At 49.1% G+C, this 19,866-nt stretch overlaps 7 protein-coding genes across 7 annotated transcripts; 3 read left to right on the forward strand and 4 right to left on the reverse strand.

Annotated features, from left to right (window-relative positions):
• Positions 1-377: 377 nt before the first annotated feature.
• PAAG_06580 (mitochondrial carrier protein LEU5) lies at positions 378-3,839 on the forward strand (the record flags this gene model as incomplete). Its single annotated transcript, XM_015845930.1, has 4 exons — positions 378-594; positions 1,679-2,142; positions 2,271-2,729; positions 2,817-3,839. 4 exons carry the CDS (start codon positions 378-380, stop codon positions 3,837-3,839), a joined length of 2,163 nt encoding a protein of 720 aa, XP_015700156.1.
• Positions 3,840-4,524: 685 nt separating this feature from the next.
• On the reverse strand, positions 4,525-6,161 carry PAAG_06581 (peroxisome assembly protein; the record flags this gene model as incomplete). Its single annotated transcript, XM_002791365.2, has 2 exons — positions 4,525-5,987; positions 6,104-6,161. 2 exons carry the CDS (start codon positions 6,159-6,161, stop codon positions 4,525-4,527), a joined length of 1,521 nt encoding a protein of 506 aa, XP_002791411.2.
• Positions 6,162-6,465: 304 nt separating this feature from the next.
• Positions 6,466-8,652, reverse strand: PAAG_06582 (hypothetical protein; the record flags this gene model as incomplete). The annotated part of the gene is made up of 1 exon (XM_002791366.2): positions 6,466-8,652. The coding sequence occupies one exon, from the start codon at positions 8,650-8,652 to the stop codon at positions 6,466-6,468; it is 2,187 nt and encodes a 728-aa protein (XP_002791412.1).
• A 245-nt stretch (positions 8,653-8,897) lies between these two features.
• On the forward strand, positions 8,898-10,558 carry PAAG_06583 (60S ribosomal export protein NMD3; the record flags this gene model as incomplete). Its single annotated transcript, XM_002791367.1, has 2 exons — positions 8,898-8,968; positions 9,046-10,558. The coding sequence occupies 2 exons, from the start codon at positions 8,898-8,900 to the stop codon at positions 10,556-10,558; spliced, it is 1,584 nt and encodes a 527-aa protein (XP_002791413.1).
• A 340-nt stretch (positions 10,559-10,898) lies between these two features.
• On the reverse strand, positions 10,899-12,017 carry PAAG_06584 (hypothetical protein; the record flags this gene model as incomplete). The annotated part of the gene is made up of 1 exon (XM_002791368.2): positions 10,899-12,017. The coding sequence occupies one exon, from the start codon at positions 12,015-12,017 to the stop codon at positions 10,899-10,901; it is 1,119 nt and encodes a 372-aa protein (XP_002791414.2).
• A 574-nt stretch (positions 12,018-12,591) lies between these two features.
• On the reverse strand, positions 12,592-17,993 carry PAAG_12242 (hypothetical protein; the record flags this gene model as incomplete). The annotated part of the gene is made up of 13 exons (XM_015847757.1): positions 12,592-12,890; positions 13,000-14,249; positions 14,346-14,519; positions 15,479-15,563; positions 15,731-15,780; positions 15,926-16,082; positions 16,215-16,445; positions 16,521-16,646; positions 16,832-17,141; positions 17,237-17,412; positions 17,493-17,746; positions 17,817-17,872; positions 17,937-17,993. 13 exons carry the CDS (start codon positions 17,991-17,993, stop codon positions 12,592-12,594), a joined length of 3,225 nt encoding a protein of 1,074 aa, XP_015702607.1.
• Positions 17,994-18,329: 336 nt separating this feature from the next.
• On the forward strand, positions 18,330-19,746 carry PAAG_06588 (postreplication repair E3 ubiquitin-protein ligase rad18; the record flags this gene model as incomplete). The annotated part of the gene is made up of 3 exons (XM_002791372.2): positions 18,330-18,846; positions 18,906-19,023; positions 19,089-19,746. 3 exons carry the CDS (start codon positions 18,330-18,332, stop codon positions 19,744-19,746), a joined length of 1,293 nt encoding a protein of 430 aa, XP_002791418.1.
• Positions 19,747-19,866: the final 120 nt, after the last annotated feature.

Here is a 19,866-nt window from a genome sequence, read left to right on the forward strand (position 1 = left end):
ACATTCTCTTCAGCGTACGTCGTATCTTTTTGTCATTATTTTCGTAACATGCAAGCATGCTGAGAAATGACGGACACGGCTCTCAGTAGCCGTCTATCATTCGACTCTTGCTTGACATACCGGTCTGAGTCAGAATGAGCACTTATATGACTACTTGTACTTCGAGGAGCGTGACAAATCTCAAAATAGAGCGATGGGAGTATCACGTATATCGCGAACTATTGCAAGGTATATGAGGAAATAGGCGGGGTATATTGGGAAAGAGTTGGGCGGTGGGGAAGCGGAAGAAGGATATTGTGAGGAAGAGGAGAATGATATATCAATCAGCAATAGCCGAGGAGCAGTCCCAACAACAGCGGCCGCAGCAGCCGACAAGAATGTCCACCCGCACCAAATCAGCCGTCGATACCGAACGGCATGGCAACGGTGATCTAACGCGCAAATGCCGCTGTCTACGCTGGACGAATAGCACTGCATTGAGCGAGAATGGGCATTTGCACGTTGAGCCTGCGCGGCCGACAAAGAAGGCAAAGAGGGGTGCGGTGGCGGATGAGCATCATGATGGGAAAGGGGAGGGGAAGGGGGCGGGTGTGGGTGCGAATCGGCAGGGGAAACTGCCGACGAGATAGGGGGCAGGGAGGTGTTAGGTGAGAATTTGGATGAAACGCGGCTGATTCGGGTCGAGGGGGGTGGTGGGCCATTGCGCTTGGGTGATTTGGTTGCCCGTTTATTTTTTTTTGGAAAAGTCTGTACAGTCCGTTTCAGCATTCCGCCGACGTTTGTGATACGGGTTACGGTTTTGTTCCATGAGTCTCGCCCTGACCAAAACCCCTCTCTATCCCTTGGCCCCTTATTTGGCGAACCGCTGCATTGTACATGTACTTACTGTACTTGTCATTATTTCTTTTCTGCCTTCTCACCTTTCCCTCTTTATTTCTCACTTTCATTATTTTTTATGTTACTCTTGTGTTTTCTTTTCTTTTCTTTTCTTTCTTTTTCTTTTTCTTTTTTTTCTTTTTCTTTTTTCTTTTTTTTTCTTTTCTTTTTTTTTTTGCGATAATCTTGTTTTCTCTGATTCCTGTTATCATGGCGCTTTTATGCATTCTATGGCGTATTCCCCTCCCCATCGGATTAATTTCAGCTTTACTTCTGATTATGGTCCTTTTCTCATGCTATTGGCATTGCAGGTTTTGACAGAAGCGGGTTTTTGTTTTTTGTTGTTTTTTATTTTTATTTTTATTTTTATTTTTATTATTTTTTTTTTTTTTTAGATTTACTCTTTTCATCATGGGGCTTTCCATTTATTTTTATTTGTTATCGGTTATTTATCCTTTAGGACGGATCGAATTCTTGGGAATAAAAAAGAGAAAAAGGGATGAATGGAGGCTTGTTTTGCATCTTTTTTTGGAGAAGAATTTTCAGTTTTGAGCGATTAGATAGATTTTTTTCTCATCTAGGCCTTTCCCCATCTATTTACCCGCATACACATATATATTTCCGCTGTATTTAACTTGTCTAGGAAATTCACCACCCACCAAGTTTGATGTTGATATTGGATATCAGCTAGTCGTCGTTCCTTGCACAGTTCTTGCCTGACGTCACCTCTATCACGTGATGCTCCGCCCGTAATTTATCGGGGAATCCCTACCTGTTTCTAACAATACCAATACCATTCCAGCTGAACAAGATTTTGGTAACGATGTCTCGGCGTTACCGAGATCTCCGCGACTCACGTGCCCTCTACAGCCCAAACGAACAAACCATCCGAATCCGACGCCAGCCGCAGGATTTTCGGTATTTTTCCCTGTTTCTGCCGATACCCAGTGTATGTTTTCTTCCCCACCGCTGAAAGAGTACACAGCGCGACCGAAGCATCGCGAAGACTATAATGTACGAGAGACTGATCCACTCTCTGCAGAATTAAGTTGCACCTTTCCCCACGATGCAATATTCCTGCTATCGGCGATTCCATTGCTAAACCTGAGCTGCGTAACCCGCGTCGCAACAACGGGCCAGTCCGAAAAGAAAGTGGAAGAAGAAGCAGAAGGAGAAATGCTGGCGACGATAGCTATATCCCACTTGTTGTTTTACCTTCTCTACCTCCATTTCGACCAGAGCAGTGATATCAGAAGAGATGTGTTGGTAGAGAGGGAATCTCTCCTCTGATTGGAATTTTTTTTTAGTTGAACGGAGGTGGCTTAGTTACCCGAGGTTCGGGATTAAGATAGACCAACATTCACAGCCCAACTTCGACGACGTCACACCCATAGCTGCAGGTGCAGGTGCAAGGTGCAGCAATTGCAATCGCAATCGCAATCGCACACGAATTCACATACATATCCTCTCGGTATTCCATCACAGAAACGACAGCTGCGACTTCAACGACAAGATCAGAAACGTTGATTCAGGAGAACTTAACCCCGCGGTACGGCATTGACAGCAGGACTGGGACAGGCGCCATACCTGGGTTATTGATGGCTACTCCCCTGGGAATGCTGAGGGGAAAGGATGCGGCAGGAGAGCATGAACTCCATGTTTCCCAAGCTCCCCCGCCAGTTTGTCCAGTTGACGATGAGGCTATTGATCTGATGAAGAAGGCGGGGATCGAGCGGGGAGATGAAGCTGGAGCTGAAGCTGTGGGTGCGAACCCAGATGTCAGGGTTCTGGATACGAGGAATATGGATTATATTCTTAAAAGCGGGTTGGCCGGGGGGATGGCAGGGTGTGCGGTATAGATTTCCCTGATTTTTCTATCACAAGCAGTCTGGCTTGGTTCTGCATGGGTATCTCCGAACTAACCATGTCAATCAACACAGGCAAAAACAGTAGTCGGCCCCCTAGACCGCGTCAAAATCCTCTTTCAAACCTCAAACCCGCAGTTCGCGAGATACTCCACGAGCTGGTTCGGTGTCGCACGCGCCATGCAGGACATCAACAGAAACGAAGGCATGCGCGGACTCTTCAAGGGCCACTCAGCAACACTGCTCCGCATCTTCCCCTACGCTGCCATCAAGTTCCTAGCCTACGAGCAGATCCGCGCCGTCGTGATCCCGTCGCGAGGCAAGGAGACGCCCTTTCGCAGATTGATCAGCGGAAGCTTGGCGGGCATTACGTCCGTGTTCTTCACCTATCCGCTTGAGGTGATGCGGGTGCACTTGGCGTTTGAGACGAAGCATGGCGTCCGCGCGTCCCTTAGGAGGATTTGCAGGCAGATCTATAACGAGGGTAGACCTGGTGTGGCTACGGCTACGACTAGGGCTACTTCTGCACCAATCCCACCTACATCGACGCCACATAGTTTCTTCACCAACTCCCCACACCTCCCACGACCCGCCTGGGGTCTCTCAAACTTCTACCGCGGCTTCTCTCCCACACTCCTGGGAATGCTCCCCTATGCCGGCATGTCCTTCCTTACCCACGACACCATGGGCGACTTGCTCCGTCACCCCATACTAGCACCCTACACTACAATCCCTCACTCCGAAAGCCGCACCACAACCACAACCACAACCACCTCCTCCTCCTCTTCGTCGCAACCCCAACCTTACAAACGCGTCCAACTAAAAGCCTCCGCCGAACTCTTCTCCGGCGCCATCGCTGGCCTCGTCTCGCAAACCAGCTCGTATCCGTTGGAAGTCATCCGGCGGCGGATGCAGGTGGCAGGCGCGATGGGTGATGGGCATAAAGTGGGTATTGCGGAGACAGCAAGGAGGATCTTTGCTGAGAAGGGGTTTAGGGGGTTTTGGGTTGGATTGACGATTGGGTATATGAAGGTTGTGCCTATGGTGGCGACGAGTTTCTTTGTTTATGAGAGGGCGAAGTGGTGGTTGGGGATATAAGTTAGGGCAATGGATTTACTCTTGAAGGGAGAAAAAGATGATGAGTCGGATGAATATTTTATTTGCATTGCGCGAGATGGGAATTTTCTGGGGCTTTTAGATTTCTTTTTCTTTCTTTCTTTCTTTTTTCTTTCCTTTTTTCTTTTGGCTATGTTTGTATTTGTTTCTCGCCTAGCAGGACATATCTAGATTTTCCCTTTTTCTTGTTGTATGCTTTAAATTTGGCACGTTTGTATATGGGCAGCTGCACATACGTCATGCTTTGCGGTGGTAATCTTGTTTGGCTTCTCTGTCCGCGTCGGCAACGGTCTTTCTTTTCCCATTCTCTGTGCTCTTCCTGCACCTCATTTTCTTTACAGGGTGGCTGACGGGTTTGCTAATCCTACTGTTCTTGTACATTGACGATTAGATACCTTGCAATGCATATATATATTCTGCACTGTAGTTAATATCTTGTATAAATGGTGATTCATGCCAAGGATCAAAAATGGAAATATAATGTTAATGATGTAATTGTTTGTGGTGGTATCTTAGGCTGTCTGCCCACATATATGATCGTGTAAATAGTTTACATGTAATCCGACAACCAAGTCCCCAATCCAAATGAAATCTAAATGCTAGCCAACATGCCATATCTCTTCCACCCCTTAAGAAGAGTACAACAATCTACAAACTTATTTAAGAATTACACAAGCACCCGCCTCAACCCCTCCGAACCCCCCAACACCTTTCGTCCCGTAACCGCACACCTCCCTTTCCCACTTTCCCATCTCCCAACCCGACTCCTATTGCCTGCGGCAGCTATTCCCTTCTCCGTACCTCCAACGCGACTAGAACCGGTCTGCTCTCCTCCCTCTTTACTCTTCTCTTCATCCTCATCATCCCCCCACTCTGCCCCCTCCCCATTCATAAAGTCAAGCTGCCTCTCATGCTCCCCTTTAACCCAACGGAATATACAGCTGTAGCAAAAGACATACCCGGTCTGGCAGGCAGTTGGGTTGTTGAGCGGATGAAGACATATGGGACAAGGTGATTGTGTGGCAACAGCGGTAGGATCTGATGTAGCAGCGGGGTCGACGGGGGGTAATGGCACAGTGAAAATGGGGAGGTATGATGTGGAAGATATGGGAGGGCTAGGGAGTTTCCGGGTATGTGTTTGTGACTGCGCAGGTTTTTCAGAGGAACTCGTAACTGCCTTTTGTCCTTTGCCTGCAAGTGCAGACGCTGTCGCTGCTTTGGGTAATATCATGCCCGAAACGGCCGGGGCGGGCAGGTCGATTGCCTCTGTCGCCTTGCGAGCGAGTTGTCGTGAGAAATCGCTCGCGTGCCACCATTCCAGAAACTTTAGGGCGAAAATGGAGGTTGGGAGAAAGAATTTTAACGGTCCGAGGAGATGAGGGTATATGTTTTGCGGACTTAAGAAACTTATCGCACCCCCCGGGCGGGTGGCGAGAGTATTCGACTTCGCCTTTTGAGGCTGCATAGCTAGCTCTATCGCAGCGTGATCTGCGGGTCCCAACCGCCGTATCCGCGTGCCTATCAGCCACAGGAATGGAGAGGCATATTTCGTGTTACCGAATAGATAGGCCAGATTAAAGGCCAGGATGGCAAAGTAATACGCCGCGTTCAGCGATGGGTAGACGTTCCTCAGGAACCATTTGTAATAGTGCATCAGCCTTTGGCGCACGTTAGGATTTAGCGGGAGATCGTCGCCAGGTTGATACCGTGGTCCTCCTCCGCTGGCGGCCAGCGCAGCATGCGGAGCAGCGTGGATGTCATACCCTTCATCCAGCTTGCGCTTCAGATACGGAATCCCAACCATCACGGCCAGGTTCTTCCATATGTCTGACGAGCGAAGTTTGAGTGTTTCACGCACAGGGGCCGCAGCGCCGAGCTGGGCGCGTGGGATTTCACCACTTTTGGTCGCGAGGACACGCTCGCGTTTCAGCGAGTAGAAGTTTTCTGTGAAGGAACCGCCAAATGTGAGGAGGTAGTAGCGTTCGACAAGGAGAGAGAGGAGGGCATAGAGCTCATCGTAGGAGTTGAGGGCGCGGAGGAGGTAGCGGGGGTGTCGGTGTGTGGCTACAGCGAGGATGTAGCGGAGGGAGGGCGGGAGGAGGGCAGACAGTTGCTGCTCCGAGAGGATTTCTGGGAATAAGTTAGTATGGATCACGCAAAAATCAGGAGGTTGCGCGGAATTAGTGTTTTTGAGGTTTGTAGAGGTAGATCTTTGGATGGATGCGGAAGAGGTAAGGGTGGTTTACCGAACAACGACGGTTTGAAATCATCAAACTCATTCTGCAGGGAGGACATATACTCCATATTGGCAGATTGATATCCCCAACTGTCAGGCTGAAAGACTCCACACAGCTTGTGCCTGTAAATGCGCTGTGTCGTTGATGTTGATATATCCCAAGAAGGACGGGAAGTTGAGATTCTAGGGCCACAAATAGCCGAGGCATCTTAGATAACTAACTAAAAAATAGTTGATGACTCAGCAGAATCGGTGCCCGAGTCGTTCCAACGGGTGGATAACATCTTGAAAATTAAGGTCAAGTTCTATATGATCTTACATGCAAATTCTTATATCATTGTTTTGCGAAGGAAAAAAAATGGGGCATATAAACTAGTTTTCTGGCAGCGTGCCCAGCTCTGCCTGAATCAGACGCTCCTTACGCTCGCTCATTTTTTGATTTTGTATTGCAATTCGACAGCGATGCCACGTCTTGACGATCAGAGCCGGCAAGTTTTGCTGGACTCTGTCGTCTATATCTGGATATGCGAGGGCAATACATTTTGACACAGCCTCTGCTAGCTCAGCATCAAAGAAAATTGGCGGATCCTCCCTCCACATCATTGGAATACAGTTCAAAAGTGTGGTCCTGGACTGTTGCCAATCCCCCAATTCTGCGTGGAGATCGAAGAGAAACAGATAAAACGATTTCCCTCGATGAATGCCTTGAAGGGATACTTCACCCCATGCATTCCAGAATTTCGCATACTCGCCCTGGTTGGAGTGCACACGAAGTATGTCTAAGTATTCTTTCTCTCCAAGTGCAACTTTCGCAGCTCTAATAATGCTAGCTAGGCGCGTCTGAATGCGCTGCACAGACTCGAATTCGTCGATAGAAACAGGAATGCGATTTCCGGTAATTGCCGCACTGTGGAGATTTTCCGGCTTCACCGCATACACTCTCGTTCTATATGAGACGGCAAGGAAGACTCTGATGAGGAAGTCTGCATGGAAGATATTGGCGCCCCTGAGAGCTGCATTCTCTATAAGTTGCAATGCCAATTCCATATCTGCACTGGGAAGACGTAGTCTTGGGGGATTCGAGTTTGGATCGGCTTTGAATGCGAGCAACGCATCAAGAAGCCGCAAGACTAGAGCCCGCGGTAAAGGGTAATTTGAAACGATATGCTCCTTGAATGCTTGAAAGAGGTTGTCTTTGCGATAGCCAGAATGTTGAAGAAGGATTGCAGTACACATAAGTTCTAGTCTTTGGGTGGAGGCTATTTGGGGAGCAGCTCTTGCGAGTTCTTCGTAAAATTTTTGTAAAAAACCTGTAGAAGTTCTATCGTCCACCCCTTGCCCCAGTTCATCGATAGCTTTATCGGGTTCGAGGTTTGATAAATAGTTGAAAAGGGATGGTAACGATACCTGGCTCGAGTTTGATTCAGCAGATTTAGTTGCTGCCGCTGTGCCTGTGGGAACAAAATCCGTGGCAGGTCCTCTATTATCTCGTAGCCGATGCAAACTTGTAGATATACTCCTCAGTTGTTCATAGTTGGCTCGAATTGGGGGTGTTTGGCTAATTCGATGGCTGAAGTCAGCCGTTGTAATAGTTGAAGGTTCATGAGTAAAACCCACCACTTGTGGAGGTTCTTCCGCCTGAGGTTTAGGGAGGTCTTGATTCTCCATGGAATTTTCTTCAAGAGTCTGACGCCAAAGACTCTCCAAGTCAATTTCTTCCCTCTTCTCCTCCGTCATCATTTGGACAACAATTCGAGTACCCTGAACAACCGTTCCGAAACCAACAAACCCAGCCTTTTGCACCCCCTCTGGCTTGCTAAGTTGACCACCTTCAACAATTCCTACATCGACACATATCCAACCGGTTGTAATGCCATCGTCCGGTTGTGTAAGGGTTGATCCGGCGCGCTTGGCTAGCTTTGCTCGCCGAGCTTTTCTTCGGAGTTTGATTTTTAGCTCGTTCCTCCCCAGAAGGCCATCAGCATCAGGTCGTAACTTATAGGTAGTCCGTAGCCATCGACAAAATCTATCCGCTGACACATTGAGATGTTTGACGCCTCGAGCGGTCCCAAAAATCATAATCAGATTTGCTCCCAGAGCAGGGGGGGGATCGAGTGCGCGAAGGTCGAGAAGGTTGAGATTATCGAGGCCAATATCAGCAGATATGTACTCAAGAAGAACTTTTAGAATTGGAGGTGGATTTTCTGGAAGCGGAGGTAACTCTTGCTGCTGTCTCATCGGGTGTGGTGCCATCTCTTGCAGCTCTTCCTGCAGGTACCAAGGGACATGTTGCTGGGAATTTTCTTGTGGATATGAGTCCTCTTGGGCAGCGGAGTTTTCGGATACTGAATCAGCAGCCAGGGAGGAATCATCTTTGGCCTTGCTTGAGAAAAGCTCTACACGCCGGGTTGGAAAGCTTCCAGATAGATGTGGATTAAATGTCGAAACTGAACCAATCGCTGGAGGAGTAATTGTCACGCCAGAAGCAGAAACAAAGGATCGAATGACATTCTGACGACAGGCATGGCATTGAATACCTCTTAGAAGAATCCTGCTCATTGCGAAAGGCTCTGTTACCACGAATTGGAGATGTCATTTCAGATCGTTATTAGTTTGCAATACGAAAAAAAAAAGGGTGAAAATGATTTACCCAGAGTGTCGGTAGAATATAAATCCGCTTTGTTGACTAAGCCAGTGCATCAGTGGTAAAATACCTTGATATTATTTTGCGATGACTTTCTTTTATACTTACAACAAACTCCAAACTACACTTATCTTGAATTTGTTTCCTTATTACCGCCATCATGTCAATGGACTTGGGTTCTCATGTGTCGATGCAGCAGGTTGCTTTCCATCCACAGCAACAGACAGCAACGTAAGTGCCCTGACAACTTTCCCCCATATACTAAAGCAGAGAAAATAGCAGCAATAATCTAACGATCTGTTATTCAGGATCCTTTGCTGTAACTGCGGAGCCCCCATCGATGGAACAAATGCCGCTGGCGCCCTATGCGAAGATTGCGTGAAGTTGACAGTTGATATATCACAAGGAATACAGCGAGAAGCCACACTGCACTGCTGCAAGGACTGCGAGCGTTGGCTACAGCCTCCAAACCAGTGGATAAGTGCCGCCATCGAGTCCAGAGAATTGCTTGCACTATGTCTACGGAAATTGCGGGGATTAGGCAAGGTGCGAATTATCGATGCTGGGTTCATATGGACAGAACCGCATTCGAAACGTATCAAGGTTAAAATTACGGTTCAACAGGAGGCATTCCAGGGCACTATTATGCAGCAAACGTTCGAAGTGGAGTATGTGGTGGCATCTCAGCAGTGCTCCGAGTGCGCCAAGTCATACACACCCAACACGTGGAGGGCATCGGTTCAAGTTCGGCAGAAAGTGCCTCACAAACGAACGTTCCTGTACCTCGAGCAGCTGATTTTGAAACACTCCGCCCACAAGGATACGATAAACATCAAAGAAGCCAAGGACGGTTTGGATTTCTTTTTCTCCCAACGAAACCACGCCGAGAAGCTGGTAGACTTCCTCTCTTCGGTAGCGCCAGTTCGTGTCAAGAAGTCGCAAGAGCTTATATCTGTGGATGTGCACACGTCTACAAAGTCATTCAAAATCACATTCTCCGTTTACCTGATACCTATCTGCAAAGACGATTTGGTTGCACTTCCCTTATCCCTGGCGAAATCGTTAAGTAACATCCACCCCCTTACCCTGTGTTATCGCGTGGGCACATCGATTGGTTTGCTGGACCCAGCTACCTTGCGAACCGCCGATATTCCGTCGCCAGTATATTGGAGAACCCCGTTTAAGAACCTGGCGGACGTCCGAGAACTTGTTGAATTCATTGTCATGGACATAGAACCTGCTGGGAAATCAGTTGGACACTTTCACCTCGCTGAAGCGACGGTTGCCCGCGCATCCGACCTCGGATCCAATGACACGACTTACTTCACGAGAACGCATCTTGGTGGAGTCCTCCGTGTAGGCGATTCTGTGCTGGGATATCTGTTGACCGGGTCGAACTTCAACGATTCGAACTTCGAGGCCTTGGAGCGGAGTGGCACATATAACTCCACCATACCGGACGTGGTGCTCGTCAAGAAACACTATCCCAGGAAGAAGAAGGCCAAGAGAAACTGGCGTCTTAAGCGCCTGAACCGCGAGGAAGAGGCGGCTACGGCTTCAGCGCGGAAACAAGAGAAGGATCTTTTGGAGGAAGACTTCGAAATGTTCCTGCGGGATGTGGAAGAGGATACGGAGTTGAGAAGTACACTGTCACTCTACAAGGCGAAGAGGGCTCAGGCGGAGGCTGATCGCATGGAGGGTATTGAGAGGGATGCTATGAGCGTTGTTGAGGAAGAGGATGATGATGATGAGGATGGCGTTCCCAAGATTAGTATGGATGAGCTGCTGGATGATTTCGAAGATTTGAATGTTGAGGATTGAAGGGGGTTCAAGTTGTTTACTTTCTTCTTTATAGAGACGACCCGATATTTGCATTTACGATAACTGGCCACTGGCGTTAGAGGGGTTAATTGTTGATATGTTCAAAGTGAAAACCTGTGCCTTCCTTTCCATTCGGGATGGAATAATTAGGGATAATTAGGGTTGTGGGGGTTTGGGGATTATCATGACAAAAAAGTTCAAACAGCATTTGGGTAGTATATAGAATGGCAAATAAATATAGGATTTCAATATCCTTCTAAAAAAAAAAAAAGACCTGTCCTAAATTCGATGCAGACAACCACTCAAAAAATAAGTAAGTTAATAAATAAATTAACCCCCCCTAAAATATCTTCCCCAACACCCTCTTCACATCCGCATCCAACGCCTTCTCCCCATCCTTCCCACCAGCCCGAACCGCATTCTGCCTAAACACTCTCCTAACATCAATGCCAGCCATTCCACTACCACTACCACTACCATCACCATCACCATCACCCTCCCCCTCCCTCCCCGCCACCCCCCCCTGTTTTCCCTTCTCCCTCCCCTTCTCAACCCTCTTCCTCCTAATCCCCTCAATGACCCTCCCCCTCTCCACCCCGTCCACAAACACCCTCTCCTCCCTCCGAGCCCTCGCATCCTCAATCCTCCTCCTAGCCTCCCTCTCGGACCTCTCCCGCTGGACCTGCTCCATCAGATCCCCCCACTTGAAGCCGCGTAGGTACTTCATAGTCCACACGTCGTCGTGGTACCAGCCGCCCTTCTTGCCGCCGACGATGGTGGCGTTGAGGGTCTGCGCGCAGATCTTGGCGGTGCGCTTGGAGGCGAATTCGACCCAGCCGTCTGTGTAGGTGCGGCGGCGGTTGGTGGTGGAGCGTTTGGAGGTGGAGGTGTGAGAGGAGGAGCGGGGCGTGAGCGGGGATAGGAAGATTTTGGTGATGGGGCTGAAGCCTCGTTGGGTTAGGAGGGATTTCAAAGCGGAGGGTTTGAGGTAGGGTGGGAGCGAGGAGAAGTAGATGACGCCTGTTTTGTCTTTGCGGGGTTTTAGGGATTTGGGTTTGGTTGTTGCTGTTGCTGTTGCTGTTGCTGTTGTTGTTGTTGAGATGTCTTTGCGGCGTGTTTGCTCTTCGTCCTCGTCCGCCACCCCCTCCACTACATCGCTGCGTTTCACAAATGTCTCCGCATCGCCCATAGTTGCCTCGTTATCCCCATCCCCATCCCCATCCCCATCCCCATCTCCATTCCCGACCTGGACTTCATCCCCCCCATCCTCCCCCTCGTCACTATCCGCATCCTCAAATACCCTCCTCCTCTTCCTCTCTCGTCCCATCACCGTCCCCAATGTTGCATTCCGCCCTTTCCCCTTAGCCTCCTGCACCGCCTCAGAATCGTAACCCCCCTCACTCCCCTCGCCATCACTCGACTCGATATCGAGATATTCGTTCAGTTTCCGCGCCGCCATGATTTGCCAATCGTGTGTATCTATATTGATTGCAGCCTCCCGCTCCTTGGCTCCGCTTGATTTGAGTATGTAGAGTATAAAGCCCACAGAAGCCAATTCGTAGAAGGATTGTATGAATTTTTGCTGGGGTTTCTTAAGTAGTTTATGTGTTTTGTAGTGTTTTGTTGCGAGGGAAAAGTTTCTGGAGAGTGTTGGGATGTTGCGGAGATAATTAGATGGTCCGTGCATCCGCCCGCATTGGCAACTTGGATATTCCTTCACCTAGAGACAAAAGTCACAAAGTGAAATGAACCAGCAGAGCATTAACATTAACCAAACTGAGAAAACCGAGCCAAAAGAAGAAATTTAAAATCCAGGTAAATCATTTAATAAGAATAGAGAAGAATAAACCGCATCCAACCACCTGAACTCCACGCTCATCCTCATCTGGAAACAGAAATAAAAATACACCCAAACCCAAAACGCACACATGGAGGATATGGATATAAAACAATTCAACTAATCCGCCCAAATCCCAATAATAATAAGCCAATTCACCACCAAGTGCCAAAAGAAAAGAAAAACCGAAGCACTCCTACTCCTCCACCCCCATCGCCACGTCCTCCGCAATCCGATACCTCCTCCCCCTTTTCCCAAACACAATCTCCGGCTTCCTCTCCGCAAGATCCAAAATAGTCTGCGCAAACACACTGTTCGCCCACGCAAACCAACTCCGCGTGTACACACTGACATTGTTCACATTAACACTCTCGTGGACAAGACCCAGCACACTCGCATTCCGCACCATGTTGAGAGATCGGATGATCTCTTCGTCGTCCGTCGATGTGCGTGCGCGGATGAGGACGGACATGGGCCAGGCGGATTGGAGGCCGACTGGTTTTCATCCGTAATTAGAGCGGGTTTTATATATATATATATATAGGAGAGATGGTGGGTAGTAAGATATTGGGTGCTAGAAAAATAGAAAAAGAAAAAAACGTACCGTGCGGGCCTCCAATCCCCTCAAACGCCTCCCCGACCAAATAATACGGATTTCCAGTCTTCTCTAACACCATCCTCCTTGTATTTCTGTAAACATCATCCCCAACCTTCCCAAAGCCAAGCAACGGTAACGAGAGCAACGACGGCAGATTCGCATCATCCATCAACACCTGCGATCCATACCCGTCCACCTCATAGGCATACACATGTCCATACCTGGGATGCCTGACGATGCCGTATTCACGAATCCCGCGCTCGATGGTAGCTGCTTTCTGGCGGAGTGTCTTGATGAGGTCCTCGGGTCCCTTGGCGGCTCTGATGGTGTCGGCGGTCCGACGGAGTTCGACGGCCATCTGTGCGTTGGCGGGGATGAAGAAGCCGAATATAGTAGCGTCGTCGCTGGGGCGGAAAGCCGAGCGAACGAGACCGGTTCCGTTGTTAAGGGGGTTCCCGATCCCGCCCAGGTTGAGCGTTTCGGTTCCCAGAGTCGTTTGGCGCAGGAATGTGTATTCGTTTTGTCCGTACCTGCCGTTTTCAGAGTCGAAGGTTGGTTGGGACTGTTCGTCGATGACGCGCAGGATGGTGTGGACGGCTCTGTACCAGCGGGGGGTGACGAAGGCGGTGGATTGGGTTGAGGCGTAGAATTTGTTGGAGAGGGCGAGGAATGAGGCGAGGGAGTCGAGTTCGTACTTGCATTCGAAGACAACGGAGCGTTCGTAGGCTGGGTGGACAATATCGTGCTGGGGGGTTAGGATGGGGTTCAGCTTGGAGGGGGGAGGGGGTTGGAAGGCGTTGCAGTAAGGGGCTTGGAGGATGAATTCGGTCTGGGTGTTTATGGCGCCGTGGATGAGGGTTTGGAGGGCTGGGTCCTTCTTGGCGAGGGACTGGTATTGGGTGAGTTGGTTTGCAGAGTCGCGGAGCCATTCAGCGTTTATGTCGCCGGTTACTATGAAGGACTGAGGGCCCTGCCAGGGTTCGTCATTTGGAAGAGTGACAGGAGGTTTCTTTTTGGGCTTCTTGGGCTTCTTGGGAGGTGGAGGCAGGACAGATTCGGAGCCCTTTGTGTGCCAGCGGACGGTGGTGTCGAGGGTGTTGGGGAATGCGTTGCGGAATATCTGGGCGAGGTCCTTGTCTACCATGCGGGACGTAACCTCTTCGATGACCTGTTCGACGGCCGGGGAGACAAACGTGCGACAGGCTTCGACGGGGCGTTGGAAGGGGAGTTTGAGGGGGCCGTCGGAGTACGGGCCGCTGTGCATTTTTTCCCAAGGATCAGTGAGAATGATATTTCCACGGACCAAAAGGGGGGAGTAGCGTTAACAATCATATATTGTGGAACGACTCAACTGTTTCACCGCAGAGTATTCGGCGTAGTCGGGACATGCGTCCATGAGCGATTGCGGGCTATCTTGGAGGTAGTGTTGTCTATGGGCTTCGGCTGCCCGAGCATTGTTGGAGCACTGGCAGGCGAGCAAAGCCAGCACTGCAGCACGCGAAGGAAGCTTCATGGCTGCGTGTGCTCTATATATAATCGTAGTCGTGTCGTGTCGTAGTCGTAGCTGTAGCTGTAGCTGTAGCCGTAGTCGTAGCCGTAGTCGTAGCCGTAGTCGTAGCCGTAGTCGTAGCCGTAGTCGTAGTCCGTAGTCCGTAGTATGGAGAGCTGTCTGCAGTACGCGTGCAGTATGAGATATCTAGAAGAGAGAGAGGATGCGACAGGCACAGTCAGAAGGGCCACCGAAGAGTCTGCGCGGGGGAGTGCTGGGGGATGGGTTGGAATGGGACATCCAGCATCCGCAGAGGTCACAGGGCAAGAAGAGGAGGAAACGCGGGCGCCAGTCGGACAAACTTAGTGAGGAGTCCCCAAGAGAGCGGTGAACGGGGAGCGCGTGGTGGGGTCAAGGGAGTGTGGATGGTAGCAGTAATGGACACCTTGGGGCGGAGAACCGAAAACCGGGAGCTTTTATCCAAGCAACCATTGACTGGGTCCTGCATAATGTAAAGTTGAACTGGCGGAGAACCGTGGATATTACATACATACATACATACATAATTACCAACAACAACAACAACAACAACAACAACAACAACAACAACAACAACAACAACAACAACAACAACAACAACAACAACAACAACAACAACAACAACAACAACAACAACAACAACAACAACAACAACAACAACAACAACAACAACAACAACAACAACAACAACAACAACAACAACAACAACAACAACAACACAGCAGCATCAGCAGCAGCAACCAACACCACCACTCCTACTCCTCCTACTCCTCCTGCTCCTCCTACTCCTACTCCTACCACCACTAGTCCTACTACTGGGCCAACTCCTTTCCGGGCCAGATGCGATGGTCAACAAATACAACCGCAGCTTGAGTATTTATTTAGCAGAGCCCAGACGCCCGGGCAGAAGGGGGCCATGCTCCCGACAACTGGCCTGTCCTGCCCAAACAACGCAACGTCTGATGTCCGATGTCCGGTGTCCGATGTCCGAATGTCTGTGGCTGCTCCCGTCTGCTCCTTGTCTGTGTCTGTGTCTGTCTGTCTCTCACTCATTTCCTCACATTCTAATCTCTCTTCTCAATGTACAATATCTCTAGAAGGATATGAGGAAATCCCGCTCTATAATGCTCTGTGCTGTTGGGACGAGCTGCATTGGGCATATTCAGATTCGAGATGGGAGTCTGCGAGCTGCTCCTTTTGAGGTTCTACACCTCCGTATGGCGTGAGGGGGCAAGGGGGAAGAAAGAGAGGGAAGAGGGCTGGAGTTGGGGAATCGAGATGGGAATTGAGCCATGAATCATACAAATGTAGATTTTTTTTAAAATAATAATAATAATAATAATAATAATAATAATAATAAAAATAAAAAATTGAAAAAATAAAAATAGAAAATTAAAAAATTACTTCTTCCCAAAAAAAGACATGATACTCCCCTGCCCCGTTTTCGCCCCTCCCCTGCCACCAGCAGGCTTCGCGTGGACCGCAACGACCAGCTTCCGCCTCGCAACGGACGGAGCTTCGTCCTCTGAAAACGACTCCCAGACAGGCTGCTCTTCCGTGACTGCACGTGCGTAGCGGACGGTTTTGTAAGCGCTGGGAACGGGAATATCTCTCACGGTGCATTTTTGCAGCAAGGAAGCAAGGGAGATGACAGGGATGACAAATGGAAGGTGAAGAAGGTGATTATACGAACCTAGGAATCCGTCTTCATCCATCACTGTTGTCTTCTTCATAACTTGCCGCCGCCCTCGTCTTCGTCCCTTGGTAGCGGGAACGGATGCTTCCTTTTCCTTTTCCCTTTCCTTTCCCTCTTCCTCTTCCTCTTCCTCTTCGGCTTTAGACTGGGGCGAAGATTGCAGTGTTTCGACGGCTTCGCAGTTTTGGGGGGGTGGTGGCTCGGGTGCGTCAGCCATTTCTTCATCTTCTTTATATTCAGTACGTGTGTTCAAGTGCTCCCTGGAAAACATATATATATATATATATATATATATATACATACCATCCATCATTTTCCGCAGCTTCTCTTCTCTCTCCCTCCTCGACTCCCGCTTGGAGGAACTGCTTCTCGTCCCCGTGTCGAGGAATAGGTCTTCCCGCTCTTCCTCAGACGAATCATCCAGGATAACTGGTGCATGTTAGCAAGATGAAACAGAGTAAAGTTATTCCAATAAATTACTAAAATACGGCAAGGGAGAAAATTATAATGAGAAACGTAGACATGCCATCATCAGGTCCACTGGGTCCAGCCTATGCAGAGAATCAGCCCCATTTAGCATATTCATACGAGAATGTTACGGCATTATTTGATACACACCGATTCCACCTCAGGAGTCTCCTTCTTAACTTTAGCTTTGGACCTGGCAAACGCTTGGAATATGTTCCCGCTACCACCCCGCTTCAGCGAGCTGGATTCGCTCTCCGCGGCTGTTCCTGCCCCTTGCCGTGAGGGTACCCTGGATGAGGGTTGCGACGTTGCGTTCTTAGCCTGCACCTGTGGCAGCGGAGGGTCCTCTTGTTTCGTGGGCCTGGATGGTTCTTCTGCTTTCACTGGCTTTGGTATTTTGATGGCTTCAGCGGGTGCGGCTGGTGGAGGGGCTGGCGGCGGAACTCCTGATCGTCGCTGATTTTTGTAGAACGGTCAGCAGGTGGGTGCTGAGGCGGTGGTAGAAAAAAACAATACAGAAAAAACACAGAGCTCAGAGTTGGAAGCCCTACCATAACGTTTTTGTTCAGGATCATGCCGTATATTTTTCCGTATTCGAGGGGGTCCTCTATTTGGGACTCTAAAATATCATGTCCGATGTCACTCATAATGTTCAAGTCCTGCACCCGCGTGGGTTGGACGCTATGCACGAATATTGAAAATATTTTTTGGAATTGGCTCTTGGCTTCTGCCATAGGATTTTATCAGCCTTCTATCTATAAATATATGACAGTTATTGACGTCAAATACAGCCAAATGAACACATACCGGATAAATCCTCCTCGCGGACTAATGTGATGGAAGTCACTGGGGGAGAATCCTCGGTGTCATCTTCTTGAAGCCCTGTTTGGCTGCTCATAAATGGACTGCATTGCATAATGTCATCATCGCCATCCTTTCTGGCATCTCCGTTCAAGACATGATGCCGTTGGGTAGGGAGCTGAGTGCCTGTGATGAGATAAGTTGCGTGGACACTCTGCGGCTTCTTAGAGTTCTCCACACGGTGGAATTCGTAGAGCATTCTTTACATGGCTGATCAGTACAAATGAGTCCACTTCTCCATTGGCGGTATGCGATTGGAAAAGAGCGAACCGTTTGGCCAAGTTGGAGTGGACCTTGAGAGCCCTGCTTAAAGAGCGATACGTGACCTGGCCATTTTCAATGCGTTAGTTCGAGTTTTGAAGTTGCAATTTGCGGTTGCTGGGAGCTTACAATCTCTTGTTCGTTGATGACCTTTTCGGCTAGGTATTTCTTATAACTGGCAGCCATCGTGAGCTGTATTCTTCATGGTATTATTGATTTAATTTCATTTCGTTTGATCTTGTTTGCTACTTGAAAACTTGACCCGATATCGAAATGCGTGAGAATGGAACCACTTAACGCGACTTAGTCATCGAGTCTTGGCACCTCTCTGCCTCTCAGACTCTAATATCGCGACTACGGTTTGATTTCGAGTGTTGAATATACCAAAACAGCGGTTATACTTTATACACCGTTTATATGGTGGGAGGAGCTAGCAATTTTACTCCCTAAGTATACGTTGGAGATCACCTTCTTTTGTTCCAGCTCTGTTATCCAACTGCGCCATTAAAAGAGCCCCCTTAAATGGATCATGCCTGCGACCTCCCCGACTCCACAGATTGGCTCAGCACACCCATCCCCAAGCTTGCCCGTGTAGAATCTGCTCTACGATGTCAAGTATGCAAAGACTTCTTCGATAACCCCGTCATCACCTCTTGTTCTCATACCTTTTGCTCGCTATGTATACGCCGCTGCCTAAGTACAGAGGGCAAATGTCCTGCGTGCAGAAGTGGGGACCAGGAACTCAAGCTGCGACGGAACTGGGCTATGCAGGAGATGGTGGACTCATTTAAGCTGGCCAGACCTAGTGTTTTGGAGTTTGCGAGGAGCGCTACTGTGAGGCGGGACCAGGGCGTGGAAATGCCTATGGCGAAGAGGAGGAAGATAGAGACTGCGACGTCTTTGGGGCTGGAGAAGGGCAAGGCAGCAATGGGCGCTGATGGGAGGAGGACACGCTCGCAGAGCAAAAGGACTGAGGATCGGGCTCAACAGGTGCAAGTGGAGGTTATTGAAGATACGGAGGATGAAGACTTTGAACCAGGTAGGATCCCTGCAGTTGCAATTCGTGGTAGATATGTTCTGCAAGCTAATCATACCAAGATGACGGCCTTGTCGCATGCCCTATCTGCAGCAGAAGAATGAAAAATGAGGCTGTTTTCACACATTTGGATACCTGCACTGGGTCTTCGGCATCACCAAAAACCTCGTTATCATTTGGGTAAGTCTACGAGAATTCTATAGTGCTATATATCAGAACATAACCCTCACTAACATTTTTTCAAGACCCTTACGAACCCCCGCCCTTCCGCCTCAACAATCAGTTCCGGCACATAATCTAAAACGTCTCCCAACAATAAACTACTCACTCCTAAAAGAGACGGTCCTGCGGCGGAAGCTCAAGGAGCTAGGAATCCCCGAATGGGGCCCCAAACCTCTCTTGCAGAAGAGGCACACAGAATGGATGAACATATGGAATGCAAACTGTGATTCCAGGGTCCCGAAACCAAAACGAGAATTGCTCAGGGAGCTCGATATATGGGAGCGGACGCAAGGCGGTCAGGCACCGATTGTTTCTAGCCTCGCAACTTCTCATTCAGTCATGCGGAAGGATTTCGATGTCTCCGCGTGGTCCACGACGCATGCTGATGACTACAAAACACTCATCGCCAACGCGCGCATGAAAAAGGCGCAAATTGCTCACGTTACCCTATCCAAACCGCCATTGCCAGATAACGAAAGTGCGGATAGCAATGAAGATCATACATCCGACTCGACTGTTGCTGGACAGACTCCACCTGGCAGCCAACGACACAGTCAGAAAGTCGAGCATGAACCGAAGCATCATTCGTTAGCTGGTGGGGTAAATGAGATTAATGGAGAAGGTAATAGTACTGGCATGGAGCCCGATAGACCGCCAATTGTAGAAGACGCCGTGGCATGACTCGGCTTTCTCTCCATTTTTAATGATATGGTTGTATCCTAGCGCTCTGGTGTTTCATGAATAACGAATTTCTCCCTAGATAGAAGCTGTAGCCGTGATTCCAAGGTTTTCGCCATTATC

This window comes from Paracoccidioides lutzii, assembly GCF_000150705.2.
Source record: "Paracoccidioides lutzii Pb01 unplaced genomic scaffold supercont2.19, whole genome shotgun sequence".
NCBI classification, from domain to species: domain Eukaryota; kingdom Fungi; phylum Ascomycota; class Eurotiomycetes; order Onygenales; family Ajellomycetaceae; genus Paracoccidioides; species Paracoccidioides lutzii.